The 12681-nt window shown below is 42.5% G+C and overlaps 1 protein-coding gene across 6 annotated transcripts in view; it reads right to left on the bottom strand.

The window, feature by feature from the left end:
• The window catches only part of EZH2 (enhancer of zeste 2 polycomb repressive complex 2 subunit), a 40327-nt gene extending 36235 nt beyond the window's left edge, over positions 1 to 4092 (bottom strand). For 2 of the 6 annotated variants that reach the window (XM_029921948.1, XM_029921962.1), the window contains exons 1-2: positions 3969 to 4054; positions 3296 to 3424 (exon numbers count right to left, since the gene is read on the bottom strand). In XM_029921948.1, coding sequence (XP_029777808.1) covers positions 3296 to 3365 — 70 coding nt within the window. In that variant the 5' untranslated portion in view covers positions 3366 to 3424; positions 3969 to 4054. Of the gene's footprint in view, positions 1 to 3295; positions 3425 to 3968 lie in introns of all 6 variants that reach the window. The other 4 variants (XM_029921955.1, XM_029921969.1, XM_029921931.1 and 1 more) reach the window with 3 other exon arrangements.
• Positions 4093 to 12681: the final 8589 nt, after the last annotated feature.

Here is a 12681-nt window from a genome sequence, read left to right as displayed (position 1 = left end):
ACCAATCACACCGCTTGCCCAGAAGACGCGTCACTTGAGCAAGTCTCTCTTTCAGTCATAATACACACAGGTAATAAAAATCTCGACATGATCAATAAAGGAAAGCACCTCGCGGTTTTTCACAAGAAATGGACAAATGTACAAAAAGAAACGCACTAAGAACTGTAAGAGCAGCTTTTAAACCAGTTTCTTCCCTAAAGCTGCAAAACAGACACACTGAAGAACAGGACTGCTGATGCGAAGACTTAACAGGAGACAGTGTCACTGCTGAGACAAAGTAACAAAAGTCACCTACAAGCAACTGTATAAACAGCCACATATGACATCAGTAAGGTGCACAACCCTTGGTATGTATGTATCACTTAGTGACATTTTTCAAGTGAAAGCTCCTTAAAAAGATTAACTGAAGGGAAAAAGAAATAAATGCAAAGCATACAGTCACTGTGTTCAAGAAGTCCGAAGTATTTTTAAAAAGAAAACCACGGGCACCTCCCGGGTAAACACTGTCCGGGCACCACCGCGTAGGCTCTGGGTCCTCAACGCCAGAAAGCAAGCGGCCGCAAGCACCTTAGAAACACACGTTAAGAACACCGCACATGGAAGATGTGGTCTCTAAGGTCACCTGCAGAGCTCCTTGACCTGAAGTCGGCTTCTAGAGCAGCACCTCACCGGAGCGGAGAGAAGCCTCTGTCAGATGCGCGTCACTCAATCAACCCGATAACCACCCGTCGTCCTAAAACTGAACACCTCTACTTTACAAACACAGAAGCGACTGAAGTAGAAGACTGGAGCGAACACCTGAAAACTGTCGTTGAATGGTCCTCAGGCCGCAGAGAATTCCGAATGAAGACACAGCACTTACAAAGGATCAGCTTATAAAAATAAGCAGTTAATTAAAAGTGTTATACCAGCAGCACTTCCCAAAGTTGAAGGCCATAGACTAGGTGTTTGGATCAACACTGCAGTCTGAACTCCCGCCAAGCCCACTACTAGGAAAGTCTTTGCAAAACACACTAACTTTTATTTATCCTCCTGCTTCTGACCTACTTCGGACTCCCAACTTCTAAAGCATATAAAAGAAATAGACGTACAGCTGGGAATGCTCAAACGGAAGCAAAATAAACACGGATGTATTCTCATCTAAAAAGTATGGAGATTAGGCAGAGATTATTGAAGTCCACTTCAGTCCTAAAATGTTATTTTTATTGTGAGAATACCGAAAAGCTTATCACAAACTGTATAAATGTTCAGCTTCCAAAAATCAGTGATGATGGTTTTAAAGGGGAAAGTAGAAGATGAATCATTTGAAGCAGAATCAGCTCTCGAGAGTAGCTCAAAAACTAACAGACTTGACCGGGTCAGGGCTCCAAGCAACAGAAACAGAGTTCCTGAGGCTGGGGGTGGTCCTCCTTTCCCATCCTATTTTGTGAAAATGGTTTATCTCAACCAGCGTGGGATACTAAGTGTAGAAAGCAGTTTTGTTTTATTAAAATGCTAAAATCTCCTACAATTTCTCATATAAACTCACATTACAAAGTTAGATATCTTCACATTCAATAACATGAATCTCCATTTGACAAAATTAAAAGCAAAATTCAATTAGTAAATATGCATTTGAATAAACTGTACTTAAAATTGCATTATGAACGATTCAAGTTGGACATAAACAGTGAACTTTACTCCTTTCTTAACGTCTCTGAGCAAAGCGTACTCTTCTGGGCCCACATCAGATCATTAGAGCAAGCAAACTGACCGAAGTCTTCTAAGGCTCAGTGTCATGGGGAGGTAGGGGGGAGAGTAGCAATAAGACACTCACAAACATTAAGTAAGGTTCACGTGTGCAGAGTACCTAGCACTGTGCCAGAAATCATTACTGCTACTAACTTTTACCTATAAATAAAAGGTGGACTTTGCGTAGCATTTTGAGATCTGCAATGGGTGGCAAAAGGCACATTTTCCGTGTGCCCACTTATTTCTCCAGATTTCTAACATCTACTCCTTTGGGGAGAAGAAACAAGGTTTCCTTTTCCTTTACCTCAAAATTTCCAAAAGATCACCAGACAAAGCTCATAATTACTTAGAAGCTCCGTCCTTATTCCTTTTCAGAACATTCTGACTACAGAGAAACGAACTCCTGTCACCTCTAATGAGTTAATAAAAGTCATTTACCTCTAGCTCACAGGCCCTGACCTATCCCAGATGGTGCAGAAGGTGTGAGTAGCAAAGGATACAAGTGCAAGCCCAGGCTTTGAAGAAGGGTCACCTGACAAAATGAATGAATGACCAAGAACCACAACAAGTCATGTGTCACCACCGACACCCCCACACGATGACCCAGTCACTAGGACTGGGCTACTGTGACAGCACCGACAAGCCTCTCTGAAGCCAGCATGTCACAAAATCAACAGGTCTCACATGGGAGCAAATTCTTATTACAATGTTTGATAAATATTATAACCTCCCTGAACACATTATTTTAGAACAGATCCCATTGTCTAGATGCTTTCCATGTTTAGACATTCAGATAAACAATTACCCCCTGCACTTTCTTCCTTCTTTCTGTTTCGATGCCCATTCAGATAGCATCCACCTCCTATGCCATGTTTTCCTATATAAAGCAGGTACCTAAACCAAAATGCTTTACGTAAACCCCTGACTAGTTGTACAGTTTTTCAGCTTCTGCCATTTTCTTTTCATTTTTCTGCCACTGTGTTTTATGTGTTGTTTAATTATAAAATCTGTCATACATTTATTACCTTATTTTGAAAACCGGATTAAGATCTACTTCCTTCTTTTAGAAAATGCTATGATAAAGGACTTCTGATCTCTCAACACTGAATTTAAAAATTCTTAGAGAGCCTTAGAATTTGAATAAAATGTTCAAATAACAAATAACTTTCTTAGTCCATGAATATGAATGAAAAGGAATCATTTTTTTGCAGCATGGCTAATTCACACTATGGGGCAGAAAGCCAGAAAGCCTTGCTCTAAATAGTGATCTGATGCGGACATTAAAGAGTATTGACTGTAAAAACATTTTTTAATCAACAATCCTATAAAAACCTACAAATTTACGTGGTAACAGTGAAAATACATTCTAAACGCTACAGCTCTCTTACAGGAGTAGCCAGGAGTGTTCCCGAAGGGCAGCCACCAACAGTCAGCTGCCCATTAAAACAAAACAGCAATAGACAGATGGACTTCCAGAAGCGAGTGACTTCTCATCAATAAGCAACATTCCGAGAGCAAAAACCAGAAGGCACTGATCGTTACTCCAGTGCGTGAGTTCACCAACCTCCCTGGTCCCGCGCAATGAGCTCACAGAAGTCAGGATGTGCACAGGCTGTATCCTTCGCTGTTTCCATTCTTGGTTTAAGATTTCCGTTCGTTCCAAAATTTTCTGACGATTGGAACTAAACATACTCTTTAAAAAAATGGAGGAGAAGAGAAGAGAAATTGTTCATTGTTAGAAAATTGGTAGTGTCTCTTAACGCAGGTTAAAATCTAGTAATTTCTCAAAACTTGCGTTCCTGCAAACACATATAGATTTTACACTAAACTGTAGTTCCCACATTCAAATAACACAAAAACACCACACCTATTATCCTGACATGATATAAAAACAAAATCACAATGACTTTAGAAACACAAAACCATGAAACACATTCCTTTGTATGTGGGTCCAGAGTCTACACATGCAATACAAAAGATACACTAAAAGATAATGATTTCTAAGGAGATTGAACAGCCATTAGATTACAATCTTTCCATTATCATTATGGTGCCTGGTACAATCTTTATGCTAATTAAGACAAATCAAGGCCCTTGGCTTCTAAGCCTTCCTTTATCTTACCATAAATATGACCTTGGCTGAAAACGGACCCTTTGCAAATTGAAACTTATCTTTGGGGGGACGGGGAGGGGGAACCCCGAACTGTAGGTGCACCGCACAAAAGATAAAGCTGTACCTTAACTTCGTCAGCCCGCCTGAACCGCTTGAGCTGCCGCAGCCGCATGTACTCTGATTTTACACGCTTGCGCCAACAAACAGGTCCCTTCTCAGATTTCTTCCCAGTCTGGCCCATGATTATTCTAAAAGCAATGGTTTCATATTAAAATCACTAATCTAACGAACCTGAATACGATCACTTGCGTTTTAATCCCCAGCAAACTAACAATCAACAAAATAAATAATACAGGACACTCTTGATACCTGCAAGGGAGTGCTCATTCCTTCTGTAGGGTTAAATCCTTAAAGCATTTCAATCAAAGGATAAATTTTTACTTAACACACCGTTTAAGAGACATTTTTATTTACAAAAGTTCTCCGCTCCTAAATGACCACCATCTTAGAGAAATGTGAGTGACCCCATTACAGAAATACTCTAACAAGGTGGTTTTTAGTTTGAGTCTTCTGGAGCAAAAAAAAATGTAGACACATACTCCAAGTTTTTCATCATTAAATTAGCAGCTACAGAGAGAGAAATCTAAGACAGTAAAATGTACACACAGCACTCAAAGCAGGCCGCGCAAGGTGGCCTGAGGCCTTCTCCTGCGCTTCGACCCGCCGCCACCACTACTCACAGGAGGAGCAAACAAAAACTGCAGCGAACGCCAAGTCAATTCCTCCACCTTACCCGTGGGTGCGGGCTCTAGGAACCAATTACGTTTGCATGTGGGGACAGCCCATCGTTCCCCAGGTGCCAAAGTCATAATGCAGAGTCCCCATTTTAAGTCTAAACAAGCGTCTTCTTGCAGAATATTTGCTTCTCAAAGTATTAAAATCATACTTGTGAAAAATTTAATTAAACCTAAATAAATATAAAATCACACTTATATCTTCAAAAGTTTAGGACAGTTCTCAGTCAGATGGTGCAAGGTGCAAAGCTGTCACATGAAGGTTTGCTCTAATTTATCTAAGAGCAAAGGAAAGCCAAAATAAATAAAAGGGGAGGGGGAGACGGACATTCTGGAAAGGCAGGGCAGCTTCTGTGACCACACTGGTGAGGAGAAAAAAGGAATTACTGACACCGTGCTGATAACTCAAGTCCAGGAGTGGATTACGTCTGGGCCTGAAGGGCTGACAACGGAGCAGGGCTGCACTTCCCTGTTCAAAGTAAACCCTCGGGCAGAGACACGATTTACAGGAAGGCAGGGAGGGAGCCCAGAGGTCAGTGGTAACTTTCTATCAGAATAGTCACCCACCGATGACAAGGAAAGCAGAAAGCAGACATGTGGACTCCTCAGGCTGAAAGAGGGACAACATAAGCATGTGATAACCGACAATGCTGAGGACCCAGGACGATGACAGAGACACAGAACTTGCCCTTAGGGAACTTCGGTCGCACCTAACGAAGCTGAAAAGAAAATACACTATGAGACTTACAGGAAAAAGTTGGGGGGAGGGGGCAGGAAAGGTGACAACTCCACCTTCAAAGTTGAGCTGGATTTCAAAAGGCCAAGAAAGAATGGAAGGGACCCTAAGTATGAGCAGGGAACAGGGGCTCTGAAGGCAGAAGTCCAGCCGGGAGGCCCCGCGTGCAGACACCAGAGTAGCTGAGGACCCCATACTACAAGCACAGAGGGAATGAGGAGAATGAGCAGGCTTCAGAACTTGAGGAGTCGGCTGGAGGCCACAGAGATGAAGTGCAAAGAATAATGTGACCTTACCTTTGGGTTCCTGACTCAGAGCAAAGATAACAGTCCTAAGCCCTGAGGAGACTGAACTCAGGAAGGTGACCCCATCTCTGAGGCAAAGCACACAGCCTGGAAGACAGAAGATGCTGAGGTGGAGCAGAAAGACACCAAAGGCAGGAAGGTACTGCAGCTTTATACAAGAAATAACTTTGTGGCAGCCGTTCACTTTCCTATCTGCCAGTTAACGCATGGGCTCAGGTGACTCCATGCAACTGATTTTCAGACATATTAGCACTTCAAAGGCCTAGGAGCTAGAAGGGAAAGCCATCAGATAAAAAGGGATTATCTTGCTTCATTAGCTCATAAACTAATCACAAGTACCCCTTCTGCTGCGTTGACAAATTCTTGGTCCTTGGAGGTAGCACCCCCGCACCTGAGGAAAGTTCTGGCAGGAACATGGCACTTTCGCTCCACTGATGTGCAGTATGGGGATTACCACCATTCATTTTTTTAAGGGACACATTTTATGTGCTGGTGAAGAGGCACCATTCCGTCAGTCAAAACTTCCTGTCTTCGTACTAGAACCTCCTTGTTGAACAGCCTGGACTCCCTTCCATGGTGTTTCTACCATTAGTAACTTTATCTCTGATAAAGTGTGTCACAACAAATTGTAAGATCAACAAAAGAACATTTTGAAATTGATTCTGGAACCAACCTCTCTGTGAGACAGCATGTATGGATACATTTCCAAGTTTGTAAATTTCACAATGTTTAGACTGTTCTTTGAAAGCATAAGGGTAAACAGGCTGGTCCACCAAAAAGTAATAAAATGTAAGGCACCATTTACAAGAATGTTTGATATAAAATAAACCCTCTCCCACTATCACGGCATTTATGACATTTTAAAATTCTCTTTTCATGTTTTTCAATCCAACTCATCCCCTCTGTAAGTTCTTCAGTAGCAAGAAACGTTTTTATTCATTTGTAAAATCTCAGAGCCTGGCTGTGTGCCTGGGAAATACATTTTAACACCAACGAAAACAATAGGTCTGTTAACATATACTGACGGTGAACTGCTCAGAGCCCAGCTGTGCGCAGGCATGAAGGGGGGCGGGGGGGACTTTCCACACAGGGCCTGGGAAATGCACCCCACTACCAAGAAACCCCCACAGAGATGAGCCTAAGGAGACAATTAGGACCCGATGGTCCGATGCCCCCACCAAACAGGTCCGGAGTATACAATATACCCAGAACTTCTGGAATTTTTTTACTAAGGAAGTTGATGTTGCCTTAAAGATCTTCTCCACACTAAGGATAACATCAGTGCCTCGAAGTTGGCTGCCAGCACCAAACACACGCGGCTCCCCCAGCTCGGAGCTCGGAGCAGTAAGCCTCCAGACGTCAGCCAGCCTTCACCCTTCCCAGTGAGCAGCAGCCTCAGACTGTTTGCCACCACTCCACAGCCCAGGAAACATTAAGCTACAGTTCCAAATATTCATACATTAGCAGAAAGAAACCCGTATGAAACTGACATGGCAGGGCACCTGGGGGCTAAGTCTGTTGAGCATGTGACTTGATTTCGGCTCAGGTCATGAACTCCTGGTTCATGGTTTTGAACCCCAAGTCAGGCAATGCACCGACAGCCCAGAGACTGCTTGGGATTCTCTCTCACCGCCTCTCCCCTGCTTGAGGAGGGTGTTCTCTCTCTTTCAAAATGAACTTTAAACTTTAAAAAAATAAAATAAAATGACACACCACTAAATGGATGAAGATTTGTAAATACATCCAACTTATGAATTTCTCATTCATCAGATCTGTTTAGCTCCATAGGTGAAACGGTACTAGTAGGATTTTTATCCAGAATATGAAGAGCTTCTCTTATTCAAAACAGAGTACAGCTGCCGTCACTAAACCAAGACTGTACCTATATGCAGTAAAACCAAATGACAACAGGCAGTCTGTAATTCCAAAGACAAACCAGATTATGGCAGGAGACCACCAAAACCGTGATATAATGCAGTAAAACCTTATACAATAACCTGTATATAGGTTAAATAAAATCAAGGAAAATTACAATCTCAAGTCTATTTAATGAATCAACCAAACCCCAATATTCGGAACACAAGCACTGTCATCCATCTCAGCCCCTCTGTCTCACTAGAGCAGACATGTCTCAGTTTCTGCCACCAGGCATCAGCTCACCCTCTCTGAGAACTTCCTGCCAGCCCACCGCTCCCTGCACACTGCCACCAGTACACACCAGACACATGAGGAGGCTGGTCTGGTCACAGGGAAAATCTCAGGAGGCTCCCTGCCAAGGGAGGACAAGAACGCTCACTCTTCTCCACTGAGATTCGAACCTGGATGGACGTTGCCAAACAATTGCTATAAGCAAACCTGCAAGCTTAAGAAGAGCCTGCAAAAGACAGAGTCAATTAACAGCAAAGGAAAAGACACCAGAGACTCGACATGTACTCTAGTCACCTCACTGAGCACTGAACCAGGTGTGCTTTGCCAAACCCCACACTCCAGAACCTCGGTTACTTGAGCCAAGAAATTCCCTTCCTCCCTTTTTTTTTTTTTTTTTGTCTTAAACCAGTTTGGATGAGGTTTTCTTGCCACAGGAGGTAGAGGGGCCTGAGATATACTCTTGGTGTGGAGAGTACGCATACAATTAGGCCCAAACAAACAGAAGATGTGTTTGAGTGAGCCCATGGTCAAGGTGCGGGCATCACCACGGAGACCAGTTACAACAGCGGGGCTCTGCTGCCCACCTGGTAAGGAGCCTCCTCCATCCTCAGGTCTGTATAGCCCTGGTGACGCGCCAGGACATGCATCTCCCTCTCTCAGGGGACCAGGACACACAGCCCAAAGACCCAGCGTTCCTGTCTACCGTGTCCAATCTGCGAGGGCCCTTTACTGGAGCTGGCAGCCCCGCCCCTCCCCACTCAGCCCCGCCCCTCCTCACTCAATTGCCCAGGACAAGGAATTAAAGACGTTCCCTAGGCATTTTCCATTAGAGGTTCTTCACTCCTAAGTGATTTGCTGAATCAAGGCACTAGCTATGTATTCAGTCTTGCTGGGTTCTGTTTCTACTTGTCTTGAGAAAACTAAATAATAAACTACATGTACTAACTAAATTAATCGCACTAACTCAGACTCTTTACGGGCTACCAGACTCAATAACGTCAAATCCAAACCTAACAAAATTTAAGTATTACGACAGCAATATTCTTGATGTCCTTCTCTAACTAAAATGTCTTTTTACTTGAGTAAGACTGCCATAAAATTGTCTATTTTGAAAAACTGCCCGTCTCCAATAGCGCTTTTATGTTTAAAATGCTTTGAGGGCGGCTGTCTTTTTTAACAATTTCATTTTTTTTTCCAAGTTAAATTCTCAGCCCAATGTGAGGCTCAAACTCACCACCCCTAGATCAAGAGCCAGCCAGGAGCCCCAATTTCCATTATTTTTCTAAGTTAAAAATCCACCGTTTTAATAATTTCAAATATAAATTATTACATTTTGTAGGTAAGGAGGAGACAAATACAGAGAGAATTTAGAGAGACATGTAGATGTCACACTTGCTGCCCGAGTGAGAGTGAGAGTGAGGCATCCAGGGCGTAGTCCAACTGCACTGCCTGATGCTCCCCGGGGTCAAGGCAGACAAGATTTTGTCTCAGGCGACCATCCAGGAGCCTGAGATCTAGAACTCTGAGGGGGAGGAGCCACGGTGGCGGAACAGCGTGGAAGCTGTCCATGAAATCTAAGGACTGTGAGGCGGGGTTATGTTCGAGCTCAGCCAAAGCTGGAACAACTTGAGTAGCAAAAGAAGTCACAATGGAATTAGAGTTATAACTAAATTAACAAAACATGTATCCATGAGTCCAGGGTAGAAATAAATGGCTAATACGTTAATGGGGTTGGAAGAAGGGACAAATCTTCCTTATAAGGAATTCTAAATAAGGACCATAATATGTGTGTGCTTCTGTAACGCAGGAGGGAGAGCTCGGGCCCCATCCCCAAGAGCACCACTGGACTCAGTACCTGGCGTCCACGGTAGAGTATGGCTCGGGAAACAGTAATGTCACAGCACAGAAGCCCAGAAGGCGCCACCCTCACCCAGTGATTATGGTTAAAAGATCAGGGACAAGCCACGCTGTCATGTGCACCCCACGATGGAATGTGATGTGATGAGAAGAGCATTTCACCTCTCTGGCGTTCTTCCCCCGAACCTCAAAGCCCACTGCCTCAGTCTAGAGCACAAAAAAATCAGATAAACCCAAACCGAAGACCATTTCTGCAAAATACCTGACCAATATTCCTCAAAACCATAAAGAGGTCATGAAAACAAGGAGAGCCTGAGGAACCGTCATAGATGTGAGAGCCTAGGGAGATCACTAAATGCTGTGTGGTGCTCTGGCCAGGATCCTGGGATAGGAAAAAATAAATTTTTTCAGTGGAAAAACTGGTAAAATCCAAATAAAGTCTCTAATTAACAGTATCATACTGATGTTGCTTTCTACATCTTGACAAATGTACCAGCATTACAAAAATCTAAAGTTATTCCAAAATAAAGTTTCTTTAAAAAACAAAGAATTAAGTTCTAAAACAACCCAACGTAAAGACTTTCATTTTTTTAATTTTTTGTCTTTATTTTGAGAGAGAGAGAGAGAGAGAGAGTGTGAGAGTGGGAAAGGCATAGAGAGAGAGGGAGACACAGAATCAGAAGGAGGCTCCAGGCTCTGAGCTGTCACAACAGAGCCTGACGTGGGGCTCGAACCCATGAAAACGAGATCATGACCTGAGCCGAAGTCAGACGCTTAACTGACAGAGCCACTCAGGCACCCCAAGACTTTCACTTTTAAAATGAAACAGACTTTTGGGTAGCCTGCTGGCCCAGTTGGTGAAGCGTATTGACTGTCTATCTCAGAATTATAAATTTTGAGTCCCGTGTAGGGTGGGGTAGAGAGATTAAAAACAAAATCTTAAATAAAATGACATCTACTTTTTAAAATGCTAATCAAGGACATGTGGGTGGCTTAAGTCATGATTTCACAATCATGAGACTGAGCTCCTCAAGGGAGCAGTCCGCACTGGGCATGGTGTGGAGCCTGCTTAGAATTCTCTCTGCCCCTCCCCTGAGCAACCTCACAATCTCTCAAAACACTAAATAAACAAATAAACAAGCAAACAAATAAAATGATAAACATAACAACACTACATTAAAAAATATTAAAATCCAATGTAGAAAGTTAAACAGGGAAAAAAAACCAAAAAAATGCACCAATGATTAGAACTAATTGAAAACAAAAAAGAAGAGGCACTAATTAAGGCAAATGGTACTTTTATAAACCTTTACTTCAAACAAAATTGAGGGGGAAATTCCCATGTATAATTGTAGTAGTTTAAAACTGAATAACATCATATCTGAACAATTTAAAAAAGGGGGGAATTCCATAAAAGCTTTAGGATGATGTCTACTTAAAAAGAAATGCATTTAGGCTGCACTAATAGAAGTATAGAAACTGACCCAAGGAATGTAACTGCTCTGATACACATGCACTGATCAGACAAACCAAAAATACTCCATACGATTCCAGATTCGAGTCCAGTTTAGATGTGCTTAAGACGGCCAGAGAAGCAGATCTCTGCCCCAACTGCGAAGACAGCATCAAGCACATGACACAGAAAGGAGCACTGGCGTTTAGAGTTTGAACGAGAGAAGTGTTCATATACATTCACTCATTCAACACACAGTGAGTCAACGTCTAACACTTACCAGATACTATTACAGAAACTGAAGACTTAGTAAACAAAACAGACAAAAATCTGTAACCCCATGAACTTAAAAATCTACTTGGATGGAAATGATCCAAAACAAAGTGAAATGTTTAGTATGTACGGTAGTGTTGAATGCTCTGAAAGCACCCAAACCAAAGACAGGTGTGGTCAGCTGGCAAAATAAAGGAACTTGGGCCAAAACACTTAATTTCTCAGTAAAGATTCTCAACTACCTGGACTAAATATCTATCCGATGTACATCTTACAGCTCTACAATTCTCCAGGGATCAACACAGCTTGACAGGTACCACTGCTTACCTTAACTACTCAGTCTGAGTACCCGGACCCAATAAAAAGTTAACGCACTATTTTCTAAAATATATTTATGAAAATAGCCATTATCTGTGTTAGTGTTGTTAAGCCAAATTAAAGAAACAGACTTATAAACCTAGTCCTGAGGCTACAGCTTTCTGTCGTAGTTCTAATGCTGTCTATTAGGTTTTAACCAAACAGCATCATTAAATATATGCTGCTGATCTGACCATATTTAACTTGTAACTCTGCTTTGGTTTTACCGTAAGTTTTTATCTGTACATCTTCAGGGAATATATAAACAAAATCAGATTCCATTTAACACTTGAGCTCCAAAAACATATTTGGAAAATCTGGAACACCAAGGTTATTCAAGAATAAAGCAGTATGTGCTCTGACTGGGTTGTCAGCAATGTGAATGGAGAAAACGCCAAGAAACATTCTAAAATTAAAAATCAGATGTACTTACAGAAGGAAAAAGGAGGGGCACCTGGGTGGCTCAGTCAGTTGGGCATCCAACTTTGACCCAGGTGATGATCTCACAGCTCATGGGTTCGAGCCCTCCTGCATCGGGCTCTGTGCTGACAGCTCAGAGCCTGGAGCCTGCTTCAGATTCTGTCTCCTTTCTCTGCCCCTCCCCCCTTCTCTCTCTCTCTCTCTCTCTCTCTCAAGAATAAACAAAGTAAAAATTAAAAAAAAAAAAAAGGAAAAAGGATAGATCAAAAAAGGTTAAGGCCTTCAGTGAGCCACCTAGATGACAAAGAATTTGGCACTTATGATGCAGACTGAGAGACGCTAATTACTCCCAGCGTTGTCCCCAGCAAAGCAGAGACAAAATGATGGACTGTTCACAGGAAACATATACACCATTGTTCTCCAGCATTGGTCTCAGGGCCCTGTTAGTTCATCCGGGCTCTAACCGCAGGTACTTAGCATCTTAGAAATTACAA

The sequence above is a fragment of the Suricata suricatta genome, chromosome 2 (genome assembly GCF_006229205.1).
Source record: "Suricata suricatta isolate VVHF042 chromosome 2, meerkat_22Aug2017_6uvM2_HiC, whole genome shotgun sequence".
Taxonomy (NCBI): Eukaryota; Metazoa; Chordata; class Mammalia; order Carnivora; family Herpestidae; genus Suricata; species Suricata suricatta.
The sequence above is the reverse complement of the archived record's forward strand: the minus strand, read 5'-3'. Positions and strand labels throughout refer to the sequence as shown.